This window comes from Tursiops truncatus, chromosome 3 (genome assembly GCF_011762595.2).
Source record: "Tursiops truncatus isolate mTurTru1 chromosome 3, mTurTru1.mat.Y, whole genome shotgun sequence".
NCBI classification, from domain to species: Eukaryota; Metazoa; Chordata; class Mammalia; order Artiodactyla; family Delphinidae; genus Tursiops; species Tursiops truncatus.
The window spans coordinates 5,377,662-5,398,499 of record NC_047036.1 but is presented as its reverse complement, the minus strand read 5'-3'; the positions used below and the strand labels follow the sequence as shown (position 1 = coordinate 5,398,499).

General features: G+C 51.7%; 1 protein-coding gene and 1 long non-coding RNA gene across 3 annotated transcripts in view; one reads left to right on the top strand and one right to left on the bottom strand.

The window, feature by feature from the left end:
- Positions 1–11,985, bottom strand: part of TENT4A (terminal nucleotidyltransferase 4A) — a 45,510-nt gene extending 33,525 nt beyond the window's left edge. The window contains exon 1 of one of the 2 annotated variants that reach the window (XM_033852755.2): positions 10,751–11,985. In XM_033852755.2, coding sequence (XP_033708646.1) covers positions 10,751–11,463 — 713 coding nt within the window. In that variant the 5' untranslated portion in view covers positions 11,464–11,985. The remainder of the gene's footprint in view (positions 1–10,750) is intronic. The other variant, XM_033852754.2, reaches the window with a different exon arrangement.
- Positions 11,986–12,201: 216 nt separating this feature from the next.
- LOC141278256 (uncharacterized) lies at positions 12,202–19,611 on the top strand. Its single transcript, XR_012330613.1, has 2 exons — positions 12,202–13,336; positions 17,924–19,611. It is a non-coding gene; the product is annotated as an uncharacterized lncRNA (long non-coding RNA).
- Positions 19,612–20,838: the final 1,227 nt, after the last annotated feature.

The window sequence follows — 20,838 nt, the reverse complement described above, 5'->3', positions numbered from 1 at the left end:
CATTATTTAAAAATCAGCATAAAGCACAGTCCAAATCAGTCTCTCATTTTAAAGCAACGAGCAAACAGAACCATAGAGGCACGGTGTCACACAGAGCCGTGCTGTCACCGGTTCATAAAGGAGCCACTGGAGAGCCGCAGGGTGATAGACCAGGGCCTGCTGCTGGCTCTGCAGGAAGCTACTCAGATTCCTCTTGGGTCCATCTGCGGGGTGCCCGAGAGATGTACAGGGATGGGGCAGAGCTTCATGATGTCGTGTGCTACCCCTCCTGAGAAGCCAGTAGTCATTTCTCTTGACCTAGACACTGGAACTCAACGTAAGCAAGTGTTTTCTTCCTATTGTTATTCCTCTTTGGACAATCCCCTCTTTGCTCCGAGGGTCCAGCAGTTAAGAAGACGGGCTGTGGCATCAGACTGCCTGTGCTCCCGTGCCAGCTCTGCACCTATGGGCAGTGTGAGCCTCACACCCTCTCCCACACCACCCCCTGCTACACAGTAAGGAGACAAGAGCCCCTCCCTCTCCTGGGAGGGGCGAGGGCTCAGTAGGGCCAGCGACGATTAACACCATGACAAGTACTGAGGACCATTCACCTGATGGGAGCAGAGGAAAAGGTGAAGCATCCAGCTGCTACGGAAGGCTCCGGAACACTGAGCCGTCTTCCCAGCCCAGCTTTTTACTTACTTCCTAGGGGCTTACTCTGATCCCAAGAGGCCCTTTTTACTCTTACCAATTTTGCAAGCTTCCCTTCATTCCAGGCCTTAGCCTATGACAATTCTCACAGGTCCCCATTCTTTGGAATTTGGTCTCAGTTCTATACTCTTATTTCTATCCATCATATTATACTTAGGTTTTGTTCGTCTGTCTCTTGTGAGGCAGTCTTCGAGAGAGGCACCGACTCTTTAGACAGATTCCTCACCCACGTTTTTACAGGAGATAATTTCTAACAACACTTCAGAATTTCTTTGCATTTCACAAGCCTCTTTTCTATTTCAGTCATTTCAGAGTTATACTTCAATTTTTTGATCCGTTTGCTTACGTTTAGAAAAGACGCCAGTAACCAAAATCCTCCTTACTGCGTGGCGCTAAGCCCCCCGCGCCCCTGCCAGTTCACCAAGTTCCTGCTTCTGGCTCTTTTCTCTGGGGGCACCAACCCCTTCCTGGGAGGCACCAGTGAACACAGGGGCTTTCTTGTCAAGCAGGCCTGCGCTGAGGCGCCCGTTCTTTTACCTTCTAGTAGCACCCTGGGCGAGATGCTTCTTCATCTACCAAGACTTAAAACGAGTTACTGTCCGGGGGAATTGGAAGAAAGCAGGATCTGCAGCGAAGGCAGCGCCTGACACCAAGGAGGAAGTCGGCAAACGCTCGCCAGTCCTTTTTCTCGGCCTTTCCACTGTCTTCCAGAAAAACACAAGCCAACGATTCATCGGATGCTTCGTTTTTCATAAAGTGTAACTTCTAAGAATAACCCAGATGGCAGGAGCCCTGCTGCCTCCACCACGACTGCCCCCAGGCAGCTTCGGACGTCTGGGGGAAGCAGGAACTCCTTGTACTACAGCACCAGGATGGGCTTCTGGTCCCCCAGCGCTCCCCCACCCATCTCCCGCATCTCTGTCATTGGTCACCTGACTGGCAAAGTCCTTATGGGAGGACCTGGGCCCCCTCCCCCCGTCTGCTCTCTCTAGGAAGGCAGAAAAGCAAATGGCCCTCAGCAGACACACGAAAGCCAGGTCTGCAGAGCAAGCTGCTAGTTTCCATTCCCGCGTCTTGCGGGCGGCTCCTTCGTTTCAGGAACTTCGTTTAAGCTCTTCATTTAAGAACTATTTGCAGCTCCCCAATGTCAGAGCTAGAGTGACATTTCCACATGCAGCACCTTTGGCCAGATCACATTAGCCTGTCTAGGCTTTGCTTTTCTGTCTCCAAAGCAAGAGAAAAACTACCCGTTTCATGGGCCTGCTCTGAGAACTCAGGGAGGAACCTCGTGCAGAGGGCCGACCCCATGCTGGAGTCCCTGTGCTCTGCTGCTGCTGCCCAAGGACACTGCCCGGTGGGAAGAGGCTGGATTATGTCATTAGCCCGTGTGCACAGGTGCAGAGAACCACCACCTGCCTGCTGGACCAGACACCCCGAGCCGTAGGAACCCATCTTATACTTCATGTGTTACTGAAACAGCAGCCCTCTGAGAAGGATTTACACTAGAAACGCAGAAACAATTTCTGGAGCTTTGCAGTGGCGACTCGCTGAGTAGCGCAGCTTTCACTGCTGTTGGAGTTTGGATTTATTCAGGCAGCAGTTACTGAGTCAAGTAAGGAATCTAAAGTTACTGCAGTTCGGTGCTGTCCAAACATAAGACCATTTAAATTTCAACTAAAATTAAAAACAATTAAACTCCAGTTCCTCAGTCCCATCAGTCACATTTCAAGTGCTCAGTGGTCACACGTGGCCAGCGACTACTATACTGGGCAGCACAGAACTAGAGCCCCCCCCATCCTCACAGAATGTTCCACAGATGGTGCTGTTCTAGTTCTGACCTTCCCAGGCCCTCACTCTTGCTTCCTGCACTGTACACAGAGCACGTGCTAAAAGCTGCAAAGAGCTCAGAGAAATAGGGTAACATCCACTCCTCCCACGCTGCAGAGGACAAGACCAAAACCCCAAACAACGCTAAGCAAGTTACACAGCGCAGCACACACATACCTGATAAATACATCAGGAAAACCCTGAAAGCTCTGGGAAGACAAGATTCTTACTTAAAAATCTAGAGGACACACGACTCAGGCATTGTTTAGATTTTTAAAAATAGAAAAGTTTGCCTTGGCTCAAAAGGAGAAAGCATTTCCACGCATCAGGTGGGTCTGTCTCCAGCTGTGCCCGCTGCCTGCCCTGAGGACACCAACTGCAAGTCTTCAGCAGTCTCTCCAAGAGAAAAGTTTTGGCCTGAGAGGGAAAGTTCTCCGTATCCGGTTGGCAACAAGAAGTTTGGTTTCCATTTCTTTAGAGAAGAGAGGAGAAAAGGAAAGGAGCAGCCCTCCTAATTCCCCCACGTGACCACTCACACAGCGAGCCCACGTCTCCTTTCTCTAATAAGCCCTGCAAGGGCAATGGGGCAGGCCCTGCTCCACGGGTGGGACGCTGAGGCTCAGAAGTGAGAACCCTCGATGAAGACAGCCATGTCCAGACCCAGGAGCCAGGCTACACGAGATGCAGGCTAGCCGGCAAGCTCAAGGCCTCGCACATGCTTCCCGATGCTAAAGGGATGGAAGAAAAACAAACGCACAAGTAGTTCGATTTTTCATTTCCCTTTAACTACTAGCATTCTAGCCATTCCTTCAGATTCCCAGGATTCCAGAAACGTTAAGATCACCTGAAATCTCTTTCAAACATGAAAAGATATAAACTACCTACATCCACATGTTATCACTCAGGAAATTAACTCTGATCTCAAACCACAGAGAGCTTAAATGATTGTTCGGAGCAGCTGATTTGGGAACTAAAAAAGAGCACAAACCCACAATAAAAAGGCACGGTGCTGATCATCAAAGCCACTCCCCACCAGGGGGAACCTCAGAGCCCTCAGTCAAGTCCACCCTGTCGGTGCAGAGAAGGACAAACTTCAGAGCCGAGCCTCGCTGGCCAGGGCGGGGCCCAGCCTCCGTCCGCTCCCACCAGCAAAGGGAACACAGGCCTTGGAAGCCCAGGCCACGTGCGTGCGAACAGGTGACAGGACGCTCACCAGGTACCAAGTTTTCTAACTTTTCATGTCAGGTATTAATTTTATAGTAAGAAAAAGACCAGTTGGAACTAAATGGAGATGCCCTTCTAACGGAGAATAGAATTTTTGTTGAATGTTTTGTTTTCACATTCTGTCACAAGGCATAAAACTGATTTAACCGCACTCTTCAGGAAGGCAGGCAGATACACTGCAAGAGATTTCACTTCATTCTGCATTTAAATAACTTCAGAGTTGGCAATCAAGTCTGCAGAAATTCTAAGACAAACAGCAAAAGTTATTTTTAGCATTTGGTTTATTTAAACTCTGCAGACTGGCCGCACCTCACTTGCCCCTCTAAGCTGCCAGCGTCCTTCTCTCTTCCTTTCCTTCTTTCATTCACTCACTCACCAGACACTTACTCAGCAGCGGCTTGGTGCATGCTTGGCACTGGGAATGCAGGCTAGGCCGCAGCCCATCCTCCCCCGAAGAGACCCAGCAGAGCAGGGGTCAGTTTTTAAGAGTAGTGGTGACTCCACAGAAAGGGACAGAGCTCTGAGGCGGGGCTTCTGGGCAGGACACCACTCCCATTAACCTGCGCTGCAGGGTCTTCTGCAAAGCAAGGATGGACTGTGGGGATCCATGTACTGACTACGGAGGCGACTTGGGTGAGTCACCGACCTTCCTCCCCCAGCACAGGAACGGCACCTTTCCTAAGCTGACCAGTGCAGGATACCTCACAAACGGGACTTTTCAATCACTGTAATTTCCGTATGTTCATCCCCATGGCTTTCACATAACCTCTTCTCAGATGACATATTTTAAGAACAGTCCACGTGAGAAAGGCACAGAAAGGCACTCGCAGCTATGATCACTCTGGCTGTCCCTGAGTTCAGGGGTGACAACCAAGCCAGAGGACAGACAATCTGCAAGAGTCATCGTGATGGGCTGGAGTCCAGTCAAAGGAGAGAAGTGTTGGAAGAGAAAAACACAACCTGTGTTCCCACAGCATAGAAGTCTACGTATGAGAGAACACCTGCACGCGCAGCAGGCAGCCCCCAGAAGATTCTGTACCCTGACCCCCGGCACCTGCGGCCGTGATGAAATTGTCACTGCTCCTGTGATTATGCTGTATGACTACGTGCCCTAAACACAGACAGTCACTTGGGTGGACCTGACCCAACTCCATGAGTCCTTAATGCAGAAGGCTTCCTTCAGCTGGCAGCGCCATCTAGAGATTCAAAGCCCTGAGGTGGGTTTGAAGATGGAAGGGCCTCGAGCCAAAGGATGCAGGTGGCTTAAAGGAGCTGAGAGAGGCCCCAGCGGGCATCCAGCAAGAAATCAGGGGCCTCAGTCCTGTGACTGCAAGGAATGGAATCATGCCAATGACAGGAGTGAGCTCACAGGAGGACCCTGAGCCCCGGCAGAGAACACAGTGGGCAGCCCCGAGACTTCAGCCAGCGGGGTGCCTGCGCAGAGAACCCAGCCCCCAGCGCCAGCCTCTGACCCACAGAACCTGTGAGACATCAATGAGTGCTGCTGTAAAGCCACTGAGCCTGTGGACATTTGTTACACAGCAGCAGCAAATCAGTGCAGCATGGAAATCCTAGCATAAGATATTTCCTTTTTAGTGCAAATCCCAAGTCACTGGGGAGAGGCACCTGTGAGCACCTCACTGGGAGGCTCGTTCGTACTGGGGGCAGATGTCTGGGGCACCTGTCTCGACTACCGAGACCACCCACCTACCCTTCCTCGGGTGCCACACCCACTCAGCAGCCTTCTGAGAGGAGAAATCCCTGACAAGCTGACCAGAGTCTTCTAGGCAGGCCTCTGCACAGCTGTGCTGGCCAGTGGCAATTTCCAGGTGACGCCGTGGCTTATGACAACCTCCTATGACTCCAGTGAGAGATTCAGTCACCCCTCCCCGGTGACCCTGCCTTCTGGCTGTACCATCAAAATCAGGTTTCTGAATCTGAACATCACAGGTTTTTGTTTGTTTACTACAACCCTCTTCTACTTCACAACCCAAAACCCAAATCTTAAACCATAATGACCTAACCGTGGCGCACAAATCCTTATTTTCCAAGGATGACTGTTATCTCTCCTTCTATTTACATGAATCCATTTAAAATGGGGGCCAAAATTTCATATTAAACAGCGACCAAAAGAAGGTCTGAGACTTTACTTTGAAAAACAGATCTTAAACTCTGAAAAACTTGTTTACTTTAAAACACTTAAAAATACGTTTAGGAGCAATCAAGTCACAACCACGTGTCACATCTAAGAGGCCACAATGGCACTGCCTTGGCACTGCTTTTCCATCCAGAGCTCACAGCAGCAGGACGTCCGCTTTATCCCACCCTGACCTCCACAGCAGGAGCAGTCGGGAGGCCATTCTTTACAAGATCATTCGAGGGCCCACTTTTCAGAGGACTCCTCATATCCTGACCCTCCACTTGCAGAGCTCCGTCCCGCCCCTCCCCCTCCCCCTCCCCCTCCTCCTCCCCCTCCTCGGCAGCCCGGCCTCCGAGCGTCAGCTGTGCTAGCTTTGCCCGTCCTCCTTTACCAGCACCCAGGCATCCCTTTCCCCGACTGTCACAGCCACCATCTTGTGCTGGTTTTTCAATTTCACTTTGCAGAGAGACTGGCCGTGGCGCGAGGGGCAGGGACAAGGATGCAACTTTCACGCAGGGAGGAGTGTCCGAGCAGGAGCTAATTTCATGAACGGTCAGTGCAGCAGCAAACTAGTGCCCAGGGCGTCACCCTCAGGGCCTCCAAGGATAATCACTCAGAAAACAAGGCCCACGTGTGCCACCATCTCACAATAACCATTCCTGTGCATCCCTGGACGTCTGCAGGAAGACATGAGAATGAGACAAAGGCAACAAGAGTGGTGACAGCCATGGTCCATGGCGGGTCCTGCTGGCCCTTCACCTGTGCCCTCCCACTGGTCCCCTAAGGACGAGGCGTGGGAGACCATTCGTTGGACTGTAGGTAGTGCCACGTCAGGCTGGAGGCACAGAGGGAGAGAGGAGGGATCCTGAATCTTCTCCAGGCACTGACTCGGGAGAAAGGGGAAAAGAGAACATGTGTGGAGTTAGAAAGAACCCAGGCCGGGGCCCAGCAGGGCACGCTGGCCTCTCCTCTGAAACAACATCTGTCGGCTTCTCACAAACTTCAGGCTAAGTGAATTTTCTCTGAAGGAACAGAAGATGTTAAAAAAATGAAATACTGTCAAGGGACCTGCAGGGAGGGTGCTGCGTGTGACTCTGCACACTGCGGGCAGGCCTCAGAGGACAAACGCTGAACCTAAGCCAGGGCAGGGCCCGGACTGCAGGCATCTGCCAGGGCGCTGGGTTCTCTCCCATTCCAGGATCTCCTTCCTGGGGGTCTGCAGGCACCAGGAAGGATGCGGCAGAGTATCTGAGGTCCACGCTCCCACTCTCACTTATGCAGGGCTTCTCTTTACCTTTGATCTGGGAAGGTTTCTGAAGCTGTTGAGACTGACCCAGGCAAAGTCACAAAATACTGCTGGGTCAGGAGACAAGGGCCAGAGAGAGTGGCGGCAGCCAGAGGCCGGGACACATGCTCAGGGTCAGTCTCAAGACTGAGAGCTCAACCAAGGAAACTGACTAAGAACTAGAACCAGCAGCAGCTCCAAAACAAGAATTTGACCTTCTCCACTCTGAAGGTTCTCGCACTAATTCCTGTGCACTTTCACCTGCTTTTTCTTCCTCTTAGGATGCAAACAGGTTGGCCACCTTACAAGGCGGCCGCCAGGCAAAGTTCCCAAGGGCAGAAACCCCCCCAATAAAGAAGGGATGGTGCCAGCTGCTACATGGGCTACCAGGCAAAGGCCCAGTGGGGTTCAGCTGATGCTACTCACACCCCCCCACCACCAGCAACTGCTTACCCTTTCTTGAGGACTGCAGACACCGTCTTTCCAGAAATGCTGTCCTGAGACTAGATGGGCTGAGCAACATCTCATCAACAAGATTTTTTTCTGCTGGCTGGCCTAGGCGATCTCTTATCTCAGTTCTTTCCCTGTCTAAGCCACAAGTGAGGGACCTTCTGGTGGCCTTCCTCATCACTCTGGGTAGGCTGGCAGCCTGAAGAAAGTTCCAGACACAGCTATCTCTTGATACCAAAAAGTCAGTTGGAGAAGCCCAGCAGGCCCGTGGCAATGTCTTTTCACGAAGGACGACGCCTCCCTCTGGGGCACTCTTCCTCCGCTCCGCCCTTCTAGATGGGCAGTCCGCTAGGATTCAGAGCAGCGAGCCAAGCATAGGGGATTCACCCTTCCAGGCAAGTGACAGGCAATCCTAGCAGACTCCTCCTCTAGGCAGGGATGGCAGAGAGTGGACAGGCCCAGGGCCACCCATAGAGGCGGGCAAGGAAGGGCAGCCAACACAGCCCGCCTATTTAGGTGGGCCAAAACACAGAACTCCTGGCCGCTTCGGAGCCCACTCTTCAGCCCTACACGACTTGGAGCCGACTTCTAACAGGCTGATGGGGGTGGAGGCGGGGGACCCTGACAGAGAGGGAGTGGAGACCCCAGGCAGGGCCCAGAGCGGCAGCACCCGGGAAGCAGGCCGGGTATCAGGCTTTGCCTCTAACCTAAGGGGGGCGAGGGAGGTGCCCGGGGCTGGGACCTGACCCAAGCTGCTGCCAGAGGAGAAAAGCCCACTGGCCGTGCCGGGAACGGTCCAAGGGGAGCAAGAAGGCGTGATGACCACCTCGGGGTTCATGAGCAACCTCACTAGAGACGACGACAGGCCACGTGACAGTGAGGAGGACAGGCAGAGAGAGACTGGACAGGCAGGGCTCATGGGCCCTAGATGTGGGCAACCCGGACTCAGGTTTCCAAGTCAGGGTCCTGAGGCTGTGTCTCCCATGCCGACCCCATCCCCAGATCCCAGGGCAGCACCTGGCAGGTAGTAGGCTCATTTATTAAGGAAAGCGACAGCAACCTATGTACTGAGGCGTACTAGAAACTATGGGTGAGGAAACAGCTTCCAGAGCCTGAGGAGTTTGCACAGGGGTATCACACTGGCACTGCTGGCAGCTCATGAGAGGAAGAAGCGGGACTCCAGACGGTCTGGGACCAAAAATGCTCTACAAGCAAAGACCACGCACCTTCTGTTTTCCAAGTGCTAAGACACAGAGTCAATTCCAGTTACAAGACAGGCTGGAAACCTACAGGTCCCCCAAAGAACTCTTACGTTTAACGCCATACATCAAGAAACTGTGTCCGGGACTTCCCTGGTGGCACAGTGGTTAAGAATCCGCCTGCCAATGCAGGGGACATGGGTTCGAGCCCTGGTCGGGGAAGCTCCCACATGCCCGGGAGCAACTAAGCCCGTGCGCCACCAACTACTGAGCCTGCGCTCTAGAGCCCGCGAGCCACAACTACTGAGCCAGCGTGCTGCAACTACTGAAGCCCACGTGCCTAGAGCCCGTGCTCCACAACAAGAGGAGCCACTGCAATGAGAAGCCCGCGCACCACAACGAAGAGTAGCCCCCGCTCGCCACAACTAGAGAAAGCCCACATGTAGCAATGAAGACCCAATGCAGCCCAAAAAATAAATAAATGAAAGAAAGAAAAGAAGAAAGGAAGAAACTGTGTCCCCATCACCTCTTCTTAGAAAGTTCTACAAGTAAGAACTGTAGAAAGAGAGGGAAGAGGAGTCTGGGCTCCTCCCTGGGGCTGAGTGCATGCTCAATGCTGCAAGGAATTTAAGAAAGTAATGCTTCCAACCCACACCAGGTGAAATGAGTTGCAGAACGCAGCTATTACTGTGTATCATACACTCTCTAAAGTAGTATCAACTTAAGTGTTTTACAACACACTTCAAAGCAGAATAAACAGACCTATGAAAAGAAAAAGTTACTTGAAGAGATAATTTCAATACCAAGCAATTGAGGAATTTCTAAGCCTCTAATGTTTTCCAACCCTAACACCCAGGAAAATCATTAGATGCCCTTTAAGTCAGCATGAGATTGTACAAGGAGAGTTTATGATTTAAGTCCTGAAATACCAACATAAAACCTACATACAGATATCTTGTTTCCAGTGCTCAGAAAAGGGCTGGGTAAGTAGCACTCACACCTGAGCAGGGTCACCTGGGACTGCTCCAACACCACACACACACACCACACACACACACACACCACACACACACACACACACACACACACACACACACACACACACACAGACACACACACACACACACACCCTCTTTTTCACCAGTCCTTGCGTCTGTAATTGCACTAACCCTAAAAGGAACTTCTAATCCCCTTTAGGCTGATGTGGAAATACGTGGAAGCAGAAGTGACGCTTTCCAGAGAATAAGTATTTGCTACAAACGTTTTTTTACTTTCTTTGAATGATACTAACTTGTTTAAAAAAAATGCAGATGATGCTATTTGTCACTTTCGGCACAAAATTAAACCGTAACATTGAAACCCCCTCCCGAAAATGTAATTTTTAAATTCGCTGTTGGTTAAATTGTATCGTTACAAAAAACCTAATCCTCTTTCAAATGTATTTCCGCGGAGAAACAAAGTTAACATTTAACCAATGTTTACCTTCCACTTAATTCAAATTCCTGGCAATACTATAATTCTCTGCAAGGTAACAAACTCCACACCTATCTGCACCCCACTTTGACAAAAGGTCCCTAACCTGTCGGGGTGGGGTGGGAGGAGATGGAGAGAAAGTTAGGCGACCTCCTTTCCAGTTTCGCCAGGGAGAAAAGGAAAACATCTGCACAAATCGGACTCAACGGTCCCTCTCCTACACTGTTAGTGCAAGAATCCGGACATTTCACTCGTTTGTTAAGAGAAGTTTAAAATGGAAATAACAACCTCCCAGGGAGTTGGACGTTGGCCTCCAACATCCACCCTCGGGAGCCCGGATGGGGACCTCCGAGCTCCCGCGGTGCTGCCCGGGGAGCCGCGCGGCGGGGTGGCGCGCCCGGCCGGGCCGGGATCCCCACGGGCGGGCGCCGCCCCCCACCCCGCCGCGCCGCGCGCACTCACCCCTGGATACCCGGGCTGTACGCGCGGCTCTTCCACGGCGTGCCGGGCCGCGGCGCCTGGGGCCCGGGGCCGCCTCCTCCGCTCAGCGCGGCCGCGCGGCTGCCGGACAGCAGATAGTTGAGGCCGTACGTGCTGGCCTTGTTCTCGCGTTTCCGGCGGCCCGGGTGGAACTGGTGCTGCGGCGGGGAGCCGGCGGGCGCGGGGCCGCGCGGCCCGGGGTGCCCGTTGGCCGCGCCGGGGCCGGTCGAAGGACCGTCGGCGAAGTGGAAGAAGGCGCCGCCGCGGCCTCCTCCCGCCCGGCCGAGCGAGGCGCTGCTGGAGGACGACGAGGAGCAGCCGGGGCTCTCCGTGCCCGACTCGGCGTTGGACGAGGACGACGACGACGACGACAGAGACGGCGACTTGTGCAGGCGCCGGGCGCCCTCAGCCGCGGGCCCGAGCGCCGTCAGCAGTGCGGGGGGCAGCGCGGCGGGGCCAGGCGCGGGCGGCGGGGGCGACGCGGCGGGCAGCGCGGGCCCCGCCAGGCCGCCGCCGCCCAGCCCGGCCGTCCCCGCCGCGGCTGCCGTGTCCAGTGCCGGCGAGTTGAGGCAGAAGTAGGACGCGAAGCCCGAGCCGCCGCGGCCCACGCCCTGCGAGGTCTCCCAGATCTGCATCCACAGGGCATTGGCTGGCCCCTTCTGCTCGGGCTGGATCCAGGCCACGCGCGGATCCATCCACGCGCCGCCCCGCGGGCCCGCGCGCCCGTCCGCCCCGGCCCCGCCCCCGCCGCGCCCCGAGCCCCGGCCGCGCCGCGCACGGACGGACGGACGGGCCGCGCGCGGCCGGGCGGACGGACGGGCGGGCGGGCCTGCGCCGCGGCTCAGGCCGGCTCGCGGGCGGCGGCTCCCGTCGGGGTCCCGGCTCGCGGCGACCTGGAGGGGCCCGGGCAGGCCGCGGCGGGCTGCTCAGGCCTGTCGGGCTCCCTTCACGCGGCGCGGGGCGGGCGCGGGGGCCGCGGCGGCGGCGTTCCACTCGGGCCGGCGGGAGAGGCCATCGGAGGGGGCGGGCGGCAGGGCCGAGGGGGCGGGCCCAGGCGCCGCGCAGCCCGGGACCCGCGGGAGGGCCGCCGCCGTGCGCCCGGCCCTCGGTCACGCTTGCGCCGCTCGCTCCGCGTTCCTGCAGCGGCGGCGGCGGCGGCGAAAAGACACTCTCAGCGGCGACAGGGCGCGGGGGAAGGAGAGGGCGCCGCCGCCTCCGCTCCAATGAGGGGCGGGGAGGGAGCGGGGCGGGGGCTGGCGGGGAGGAAGCGCGGCCGCCCTTGCCGGGACCGGAACGCCAGTGCGCACGCGCTGCCGATTTCAAATCCTCACTAGACACCGCCGCCTTGGTTACCACGCCTGCGTACTGGGGTTCTCCTCGGCGAGGGCCGGGGGGGAACGGGGGGGCGCGGGGGGCACCGCGACGGAAGGATACGCGACAGGGAGGGGCTGGAGGGGGGCGGCGACGGCGGCGGTTTCGTGGGCCTTTCTAGACCAAACTGGGCTGCGGTGGGGCACGGAGAAGCCGCGAGGCGGCGCGCAGTCCTCGGCCCGGCAGCGACCGACAGCCCCACCTCCCTCCGCCGCGCAAGGCTGAGGCGTGGAGACATGCGCGCTGGCCTTGGGGTACCGGCAGCCGCCTAGCCGCGCCGCGCGTGCGCAGGGACGAGAGGCCGGCGCTGCCGGTGGACGTTCCGCACCCCCGTGCGGGGTCCTCGCCCTCCGCTGGCCGACCTTCCAGACCTGCGTAGGGAACTGACAGCCCCCACTGCGGTCCCGTCGCTGCTCCAGGGAAAGGACAGAGATGCCCGAAGCCCCCTCCCGTCCATCAGGGTCCTGCGTGCCGCCGGTCACGCTGCGGTCCCTCGTGTCGGCGCCCTCACAAGTGCTCGCCGGCGTCCTCCCGGAGGAGCAGGTCTTGTACCCTGCGCCCGGCCGGCACTGGCCCCTGAGCGGCTGCCAGGAGCGGGGCCCAGGGGTGCCCTGGCAGAGCCCTACTCTGCCTGTTTCCTCACAGGCTTTTTCAGTTTCATTTAAAAATGACTTTCTATGCAGAAACGGGTGTTAAAACTTTCAGCTTAGCTCACTGGAGCGATTTCCCGAGGCAAGCTTGGCAGTGCTGCCCATCAGAGAAACAGCCCGTGTACGTGGGTGTCGGACGCGTGGCCTTGGCTGTTCGAGCTGGCACAGGTTCGCAGGATGCATTGGAGAATTGCCCAGCTGTCTGCTCTTTGAGTTCCCCGTGTCCAGAGGATGCTCTGAGCCGGGTCTGACAATAGTATTGTTCGGAATACAAAGCTAACCACGCAGTCTGTGAGATCCAAAGCAAGCCTGCCTTTGCCATGGCAGCCCAGACTGCCTGCCGGACCCCGCGGACCGCGGCCCCCCCCCGCCCCCGCGCGTCCTGGTCTGAGTCCGGGGAATGCGTTCCCGGGCCAGGCGACTTCACGGCACCGAGCCAGGGACCTGAGGCTGTGTGCCTCACTCCCACAGCGCCTGGGCGCCATTCCTGTTAAATATGTGGGAACGAGGCGAATTTCAAATGATCTGTTCCTCGTCTGTGTCAGAGGTGAGTCGACGTTACCAAGTGCTTGACGCCTCAAACCTTGTACCGACATGAAAAGTCCGTGTGTTGCATACTAAGATTTTTTGCCAGATGATGTTACTTGATAAAAGTGGCTCTTTGAGTTCAGACGTTTTTCAGTACCTGTATATTGTACATTTGGAAATTATGATCAAGTATTAGAACATGTCCAGTTAAATAAACTACAGAAAATCGCACACAAGCAAGTTAGGCGCCATTCTGGAACTCCTTGCTTCCAGTGCCTCAGGCCAAAACCCCTGGAGTCATCCCAGCCTCCTCTGTCTCCATAACCAATACGCCCTCTTGGCTTCACCTTCGGAAACAGCCAAAGCCCTACAGCTACCCTCAGTCCACCCTACCCCCTACCTACACCCCCCTTCAAGCCACCAATATTTTTAGTCTATTTTAAACAGTGCCTTCTAGCTGGTTTCCCCTATTCCATTCTTAGCCCTTTGGCATTGTCTCCCTACAGCCACTTGAGTGATCCTTTAAAAAACGAATGTGGACTTAAAAAATAATAATAATAAGATCATGCCACTTTTCTGCTCAAAACCCTCTGGTGGCTTTCTTTCTCACTCAACCTTACTGTGATCTACAAGTCCCTGCATTGTCTGGTGCCCTATCCTAGCCTGATCAAGTCACAAGCCAGTGGGCACACTCCTACCTCAGGGCCTTTGCACTTGCTGTTACATCTGCCTGGGATGCTCTTCCCTGAGATGTCCGCCCCCACTCTCAGGTCTTAGTGAGGACTTCCAAGTGGCTCTGTTTAAACTACAAAGCTAGCCTTCAACACTCCCTGCTACCCTACCCTGCATTATTTTTCTTAGCATTTATCTCCGTTAGTTTCCTAGGGCCACATAACAAAATACCACAAACCAGATGGCTTAAAACAACAGAAATTTATTCCCTCACAATCCTGGAGGCTAAAAGTCTGAAATCAAGGTGTTGCCAGGGCCGTGCTTTCTCTGAGGGCTCTGGGGGAGAACCTTACTCTTAACTTCTGGTGTTGCCAGCAATTCTTGGTGTTCCTCGGCTGGTAGGTACATCACTCCAATCTCTGCCTCCATCGGTGCATGGCGTTTTCCCCGTGTGTGTGTCTCTTCTCTTCCTATAAAGATACCATTTACATTGGGTTGGGACTCATGCTGTTGACTTCATCTTAACTTGACTACATCTGCAAAGACCCTATTTCCAAATACAGTTACATTCTACTGGTACCCAGGGTTAGAGCTTGAACGTATCTTTTTTTTTGGTGGGGGGGGCGGACACAATTCAACCCACTATACCATCTAATCTAAATTTTGTTTACCGTGTTGTCGTCTGTGTCCCCTCACCCCATTGGAATATAAGCTCCACAAGGAGAAGAATTTTTATCTGTCCTTTTCCCTGCTGGGTGCCAACTCAAGGATGGTGTCTGGCACATTACAGGTCCTCAGTGAACGCTGGTGGGGTGACCAATGTTCACCTAACCGACCCAATGGGAATGAAAGCAGGAAGTTGCCTTGCCGAGCTTCCAGGAACTAGTACACGGGTTGTCGTTGTTTACTTGTTTTCAACATTTCAACCTCCCCCCCATGACCTCCCACTCTGTCTTTGCCTCTAGCTAATCCCCCTTAGTTTGATTCATCAGCCACCAGTCAACTTCTTGTAATTATATCCAGATTTTGATATTTATGCATTTGATCAGAAATCTTTTATGTAAATTAGAAGCAGTATATTTCTTTATGTAAATCAAGAAACAACACTGAGGGCAAAATGCAGTCTCTGAGACTCTGGGCAGGGGAGGTCTTTCTCTTTGCTTATCAATTTTCACAGTAAGCCCAACATTTACCCTTTTTGGCCAAAACCCACTCTTCTCTCGCTCTCCTGATATTAAAGGAGAGGTGATATTTGAGATTACATTATGGTTTTAGTGTTCTCACGAACAAATGGTTTCCAAAGTGTGTTTCATGGGCTTTCTGTACCAGAATCAGACATGCTGGTTAAAATGCAGGGATCTGGGGCTCATCCAATCTACTGAAACTTTCTAGAAGTGAAACCCAGGAATCAGTATTTTAAGTAAATTCCCTGAACAATTCTTAAGCACAGTAAAGCTTGAAAACCTCTGCCTAATCTAAGATTTCCACACTCAATTGCTCACAGGAACTGACTAGGTAATATAAGTAACTGACAAAAAAAATCTGTGTGTGTGTGTGTGTGTGTGTGTGTGTGTTAGCTACTGCTGAGTAACAAACCACCCCCAAACTCAATAGCTTAAAATAAGTGTTTGGTATAGCTCACAAGTCTGTGGACCAGCTGAGTGGTTCTGCTGATCTGGGTCAGACACAGCTGAAATTGGCTTAAGGTTACTTAGGTGCTTCAGTCAGCTAGAGGGTACCCCAAAGGCTGGCTGACCTAGAGGGGCCACACGCACAGGGCTGGCAGTTGGCTGGGTAGCAGTTGGCACACCAGGGTTGACTGGCCCATGTGTCTCTCATTACCTCTCAGGCTGGCCCCAGCTCATTCTCAGGGTGGCTGAATAGGATTTCAAGAAAACAAACGGGCATGCACGAGGCCAGACTGGCATGCCTTCACTTCCTCCCAATTCTGTGAGCCCAAGCAGGTGACAAGGCCTTGGCAAGATTTAAGGGGTGGAAAAGTAGCCTTCACCCCTTGATAGAAGAGCTGAAGTCACATTTCAAGGGTCATGGGATGCTATGAAGGGAATAATTAGGGCCCCAGAGTGACATGAATGAGGAATGGTGGGAACGAGGGGCCCTGGAGAGCACCTGCCTGCCGTAAAGGACCACAGATGCTGCTCTCCAGCTGGCAGGAATACAGGACTCACCCAAGGTACCAGAGATGGCCTTTCTCACAGGAAACTGGAAATGCAGGCGTGAGCCTGAAATGTCCTGTTTTGTAATGTCAACCTGTAGGCAGGTGCTGTTGGTTGCCCACTCAAGTCCTTTGGCCCTGCTGCCCCCCCTCTGTTGTAGCAGGCAGAGCCCCCTTTCTGCCCAGGTGTCAGCATGGCCAGGTACACAGGAAGGGCCCACCTTCCTTGGATCAGAGGCTGAATCATGCCGTGTCTACGTCACTCCTGGGGGTCTCATTCTCCCTGCCAGCACCAATATAAGCACAACACATGACTCTGTCCTAGAGGACAGGACCTGTGGGAAAGGCTGCTGGACACTCCTGGGAAAGTCTTCAAGGTGAACATAAAAGAGACATCCAAGAGGAAACTCCCCTCTTCACCGCTGGACACAGTTATATAGGATGCCTGGCACTGCTGCAGCCACGCTGAGGCCAGTAAAGAGAGGGGACCAACGCTCTGGGGGCCGAGCAGAATGATGGAAAGAAGATGCCCTTGGTTGCCTCACTGAGCAACAGAATGAGCCACAGCACAGCCTCCCTCTGCAGACCCCTTGGCGTCGAGGTGATGACCACCCTCACTAGTTGAGGCATTTTCTGGACGGGTCACACTTTGCTGCAGAAATCACCTTGATACAGCAGTTTAATTCAGAAAATGCCACCATACAGTGAGAGCCAGACTCGAATAGTCAGTGGATTACATGTAGCTTATGGGTAATCTCTGGTCCCTGGGAGGCAAATAATATGATGGAGAAAAAAGAGGTGAGAGAAAGCAAGAGAGCGATCCATCTGTGCTGTGCCCTAGTGATTCTGTGTTCGTGAGCAGAGGTTTCCTTCAAAGAGCTATATTCCTGCAAAGGTGAGTGCTGGACTTTTTGAAAGTTGCAAGCACTGGGGCCACTCATTAAAGGAAATCTAGAATATATATATATATATATATATATATATATATATATATATATATAATGGAATCACTTTGCTGTACAGCAGAAACTAACACAACATTGGAAGTCAACTATATTTCAATATTTTTTTTAAAAAAAGGAAATCTTGGAAGTGAGCATTTTGGTATAATAAATGACCTTCCTCTTATCATTAATTATGGAAATTTTCAGATTTATACAACAGTAGAGAGAATCTATATAATGAGCCCCTGTATACCCATTACCCAGATCCAGTAATTATCAACTTGTGGTCAACTGTGTTCACTCATATCCTCACGCACTTTCTTCCCTTCCAAATACGTTGAAGCAAATCCCAGCTAATGTATCATTCCATCCATATTTCAGTAGGTATTTCTAAGTTATAAGCACACTTGCTTTAGAACAAAACTATGATATTGTCCCATCAAGGTAGTAATAATGATGTCTTGATATCATCAAACGTCTGATCCATAATATAATGAATATCTTTGATTATCTTACAAAAATTTTAATAGGTTGTTTTTTCCCCAAAGTTCTATATATTGCAATGGTTGATTTGTATCTTCCCAGGTTTTTAATCTATGATTTCTCCCTCATCTTTTTCTCTTTTCTCCTGCAAGGGTTGAAGGGGTTACCGTCTGTTGTTGAAGAATTTGGTTCCTTTGTCCCACGGTCTGGATCTTGCAGTTATATCTCCCTGTGGTAACATCTAACGTGTTCCCTGTCATCTCTCTTTTCTGTAAATTGGTCTGTTGGATCTAGAGTCTTGATCACATTCGGCTTCGGTCTTTTTTGGCAGGTGTGACAACGGCGGAGGTGGATCTGTGTCCTTCAAGTGCCTTTGATGAGCATCACCTAAGACCCTCCGTCCATTATTCCACCAGGGCGGGGTCACCACATTTCAACAGCACAGCCGTCCCAAGACGCCCCTTCCCACCTGAGACGCAGAAGATGCCATGCAGATCGTCTGGTCTAACTCCTCACAACCCCGGATGAGGACTCTGAGGCTTTCCTGAAACCCAGACTTCTAATCTTCTGGCCCAATCGGGTCGACTGGAGTGGGGGGCTCAGCAGAGCAAGTCCTGGCAGTTAAACCCCATAAGAATTAACTTCAGTATGTCACGCAAATATGACATAACGGAATACGGAAGGAGTATTCCTGTGGAAGGCATATGTAACAGAATTTGGGAAATGGTCTGTAGGGAATCTATAAACAGGGAGCCCCATAATCATGCTTTGACTCTCTCTTGTCCCAGGATGGACACCCTGACCCTGGTGGACACACATGGTCCTTCACCATGAGATTTGAGGGGGGCAGGGAGATTTTCAAAAGGCTCCACCTAAAAAACCTAAGGTAAGATGGATATGTCAGCTTGGCTGTAGCAATTATTTTACTATGTACAGGTGTATCCAATCACCATGCTGTACACCTTAAATATGCACAATTTTTCCTTAAAAGTAAAATAAAGGAAGAAATGAGGTTGAATTTTTAAAACTTTATACGTAAGCTCAAGCATATTGAAAAAATTTTGGTTTTGAGAAAACAGAAAATGTATGTTTCAGAATGCTTCAAAATTAACACTAAATAAATGTATAATTGACAATATTAGAAGTGTGTGAGCATAAAAAGTGGTAAGCCTCAGTTTTCTGCAAAATCATTTTATGTGGAAAATCTAACTTCCTCACAATGTAAGATAAATGAAGTGTATTCCATGCATGTTGTTCTCCACCATTTTAATGTCTCTATGATAAATAATAAAAAACAGATCAGTGGTAAATATTTGGAGCCAATTTTTTTTAAAGGCTCCACCTAGACATGAAAGAAACCAGCTTCATTTTCCCTAGAACAACAGCTGACCTGCTCCTCTCCTTCCCTTGTCTTCAAACAATCACCCTGGAAATTAAATCTCCCAGTGTGGTTTTTAAGTTGGTTTTTCCATCCATGTCTTAGTGTATTCATTGAGAATAGTTTCATCTAAATGGATAAAGACGATGTGGTACATATAGACAATGGAATACTACTCAGCCATAAAAAAGAACGAAATAATGCCATTTGCAACAACATGGATGGACCTAGAGATTATCATACTAAGTGAGGTAAGCCAGACAAAGAAAGACAAATATCATGTGATATCACTTTTATGTGGAACCTAAAATATGACGCAAATGAACTTATCTGTGAAACAGAAACAAACTCACAGGCATAGAGAGCAGACTTGTGGTTGCCAATGCGGGGGGGAGGGATGGATTGGGAGTTTGGGGTTAACAGCTGCAAACTATTACATATAGAATGGATGGACAACAAGGTCTCACTGTCTAGCACAGGGAACTATATTCAATATCCTGTGATAAACCATAATGGAAAAAAATATGAAAAAGAATGTGTGTGTATGTATATATAAATAAAACTGAGTCACTTTGCTGTACAGCAGAAATTAACACAACATTGTATATCAACTATACTTCAATAAAAAAATTTTTTTTTAATTTTTTAAAGAATAGTTTCATTTAAAGCAGCAGAAAACTTCACTAACAGTGGCTGTATTTGTTTCCTGGGTCTGCCTGTTACAAATCACCACAAACATGGAGGTTTAAAACAAGTGTAATCCACTCCCTAATAGTTGAGGAGGCCAGAAGCCCAAAATCAAGGTGTCGGCAGGGCCGCGCTCCCTGCTTCCTCTAGTTCCCGTGGCTCCTGGTGTCCCGTGGCTTGTGGCTGCATTGTTTCCTTCTCTGCCTCTGTCTTTCCACGCAGCCCTCTTCCTGTGAGTCTCCCCGTGCTCTCTCCTCTTCTTATAAGGACACCAGTCACTGGATTTAGGGCCCACCCTAAATTCAGTATCATTTCATCTCAAGATCCTTAACTAATTACATCTGCAAAGACCCTATTTCCAAATGAGGTCATATTCTGAGAATCTAGGTGGACATTAATTTGGGGGTCAGGGGAAAGATACTATTCAACCCACTCAGGGTCTTACATGAAAACAAAGAGTTCTTTTTCTCCCATAACTAAGAGTCAGAAGAAAAAGCACCCCTGGCAGGGTGGTTCAGTGTCCGAGGATGTCCGAGCTGACCCGCCCGTGGCTCCGCTGGCCTTTGCTCCAGGGCTGCCCCAGGCCCACTTGTCATGTTCACAGTCAAGGATGGAGGGAGGTGAAGCAGGGAGGTGTCTCCTGCTTGCGGCCCTTTTTATCAGAAAAGCAGAAATTTCTAAAAAGAAACTAGATTTTGCCTTATATCTCGTTGACTAGAACCAGTTATAAGGCCACCCCTAACTGCAAGAAAAGCTGGGAAATTATATTGAGACACAGAATGATCAAGAAAGGCCTAGACTAATCGTGAGACATTGCTTGTGCTGGGCGTATGGCCGTGTTGACAAAGACCGGGGTCTGTTAGCTCAGAAGAAGCAGGCAGTGGGTACTGTGTAAGCCCAGTGTCTGCCACCCCAGGCTCTTCTGAATTTGGTCCCTTGAGAGCTTGTTTTGATAAAATCCAGGTTCAGGTCAACATTGACCAGGGTGACCCCACCGAGATAACGTGCCCTCTGATTTCTTGTCAGGATCAACAGATGGTCCCTTCTCCCACCTGACTCAAAGGCAGGGCTTCTCAAGTGGGGTGGATTTTGCCTCCCAGGAGACATCTGGCAACGTCTGCAGACACTTGTGATTGTCAGGTCTCAGGGGTAGCTGCTGAGCCTCTGCTGTGTGTCAGGGA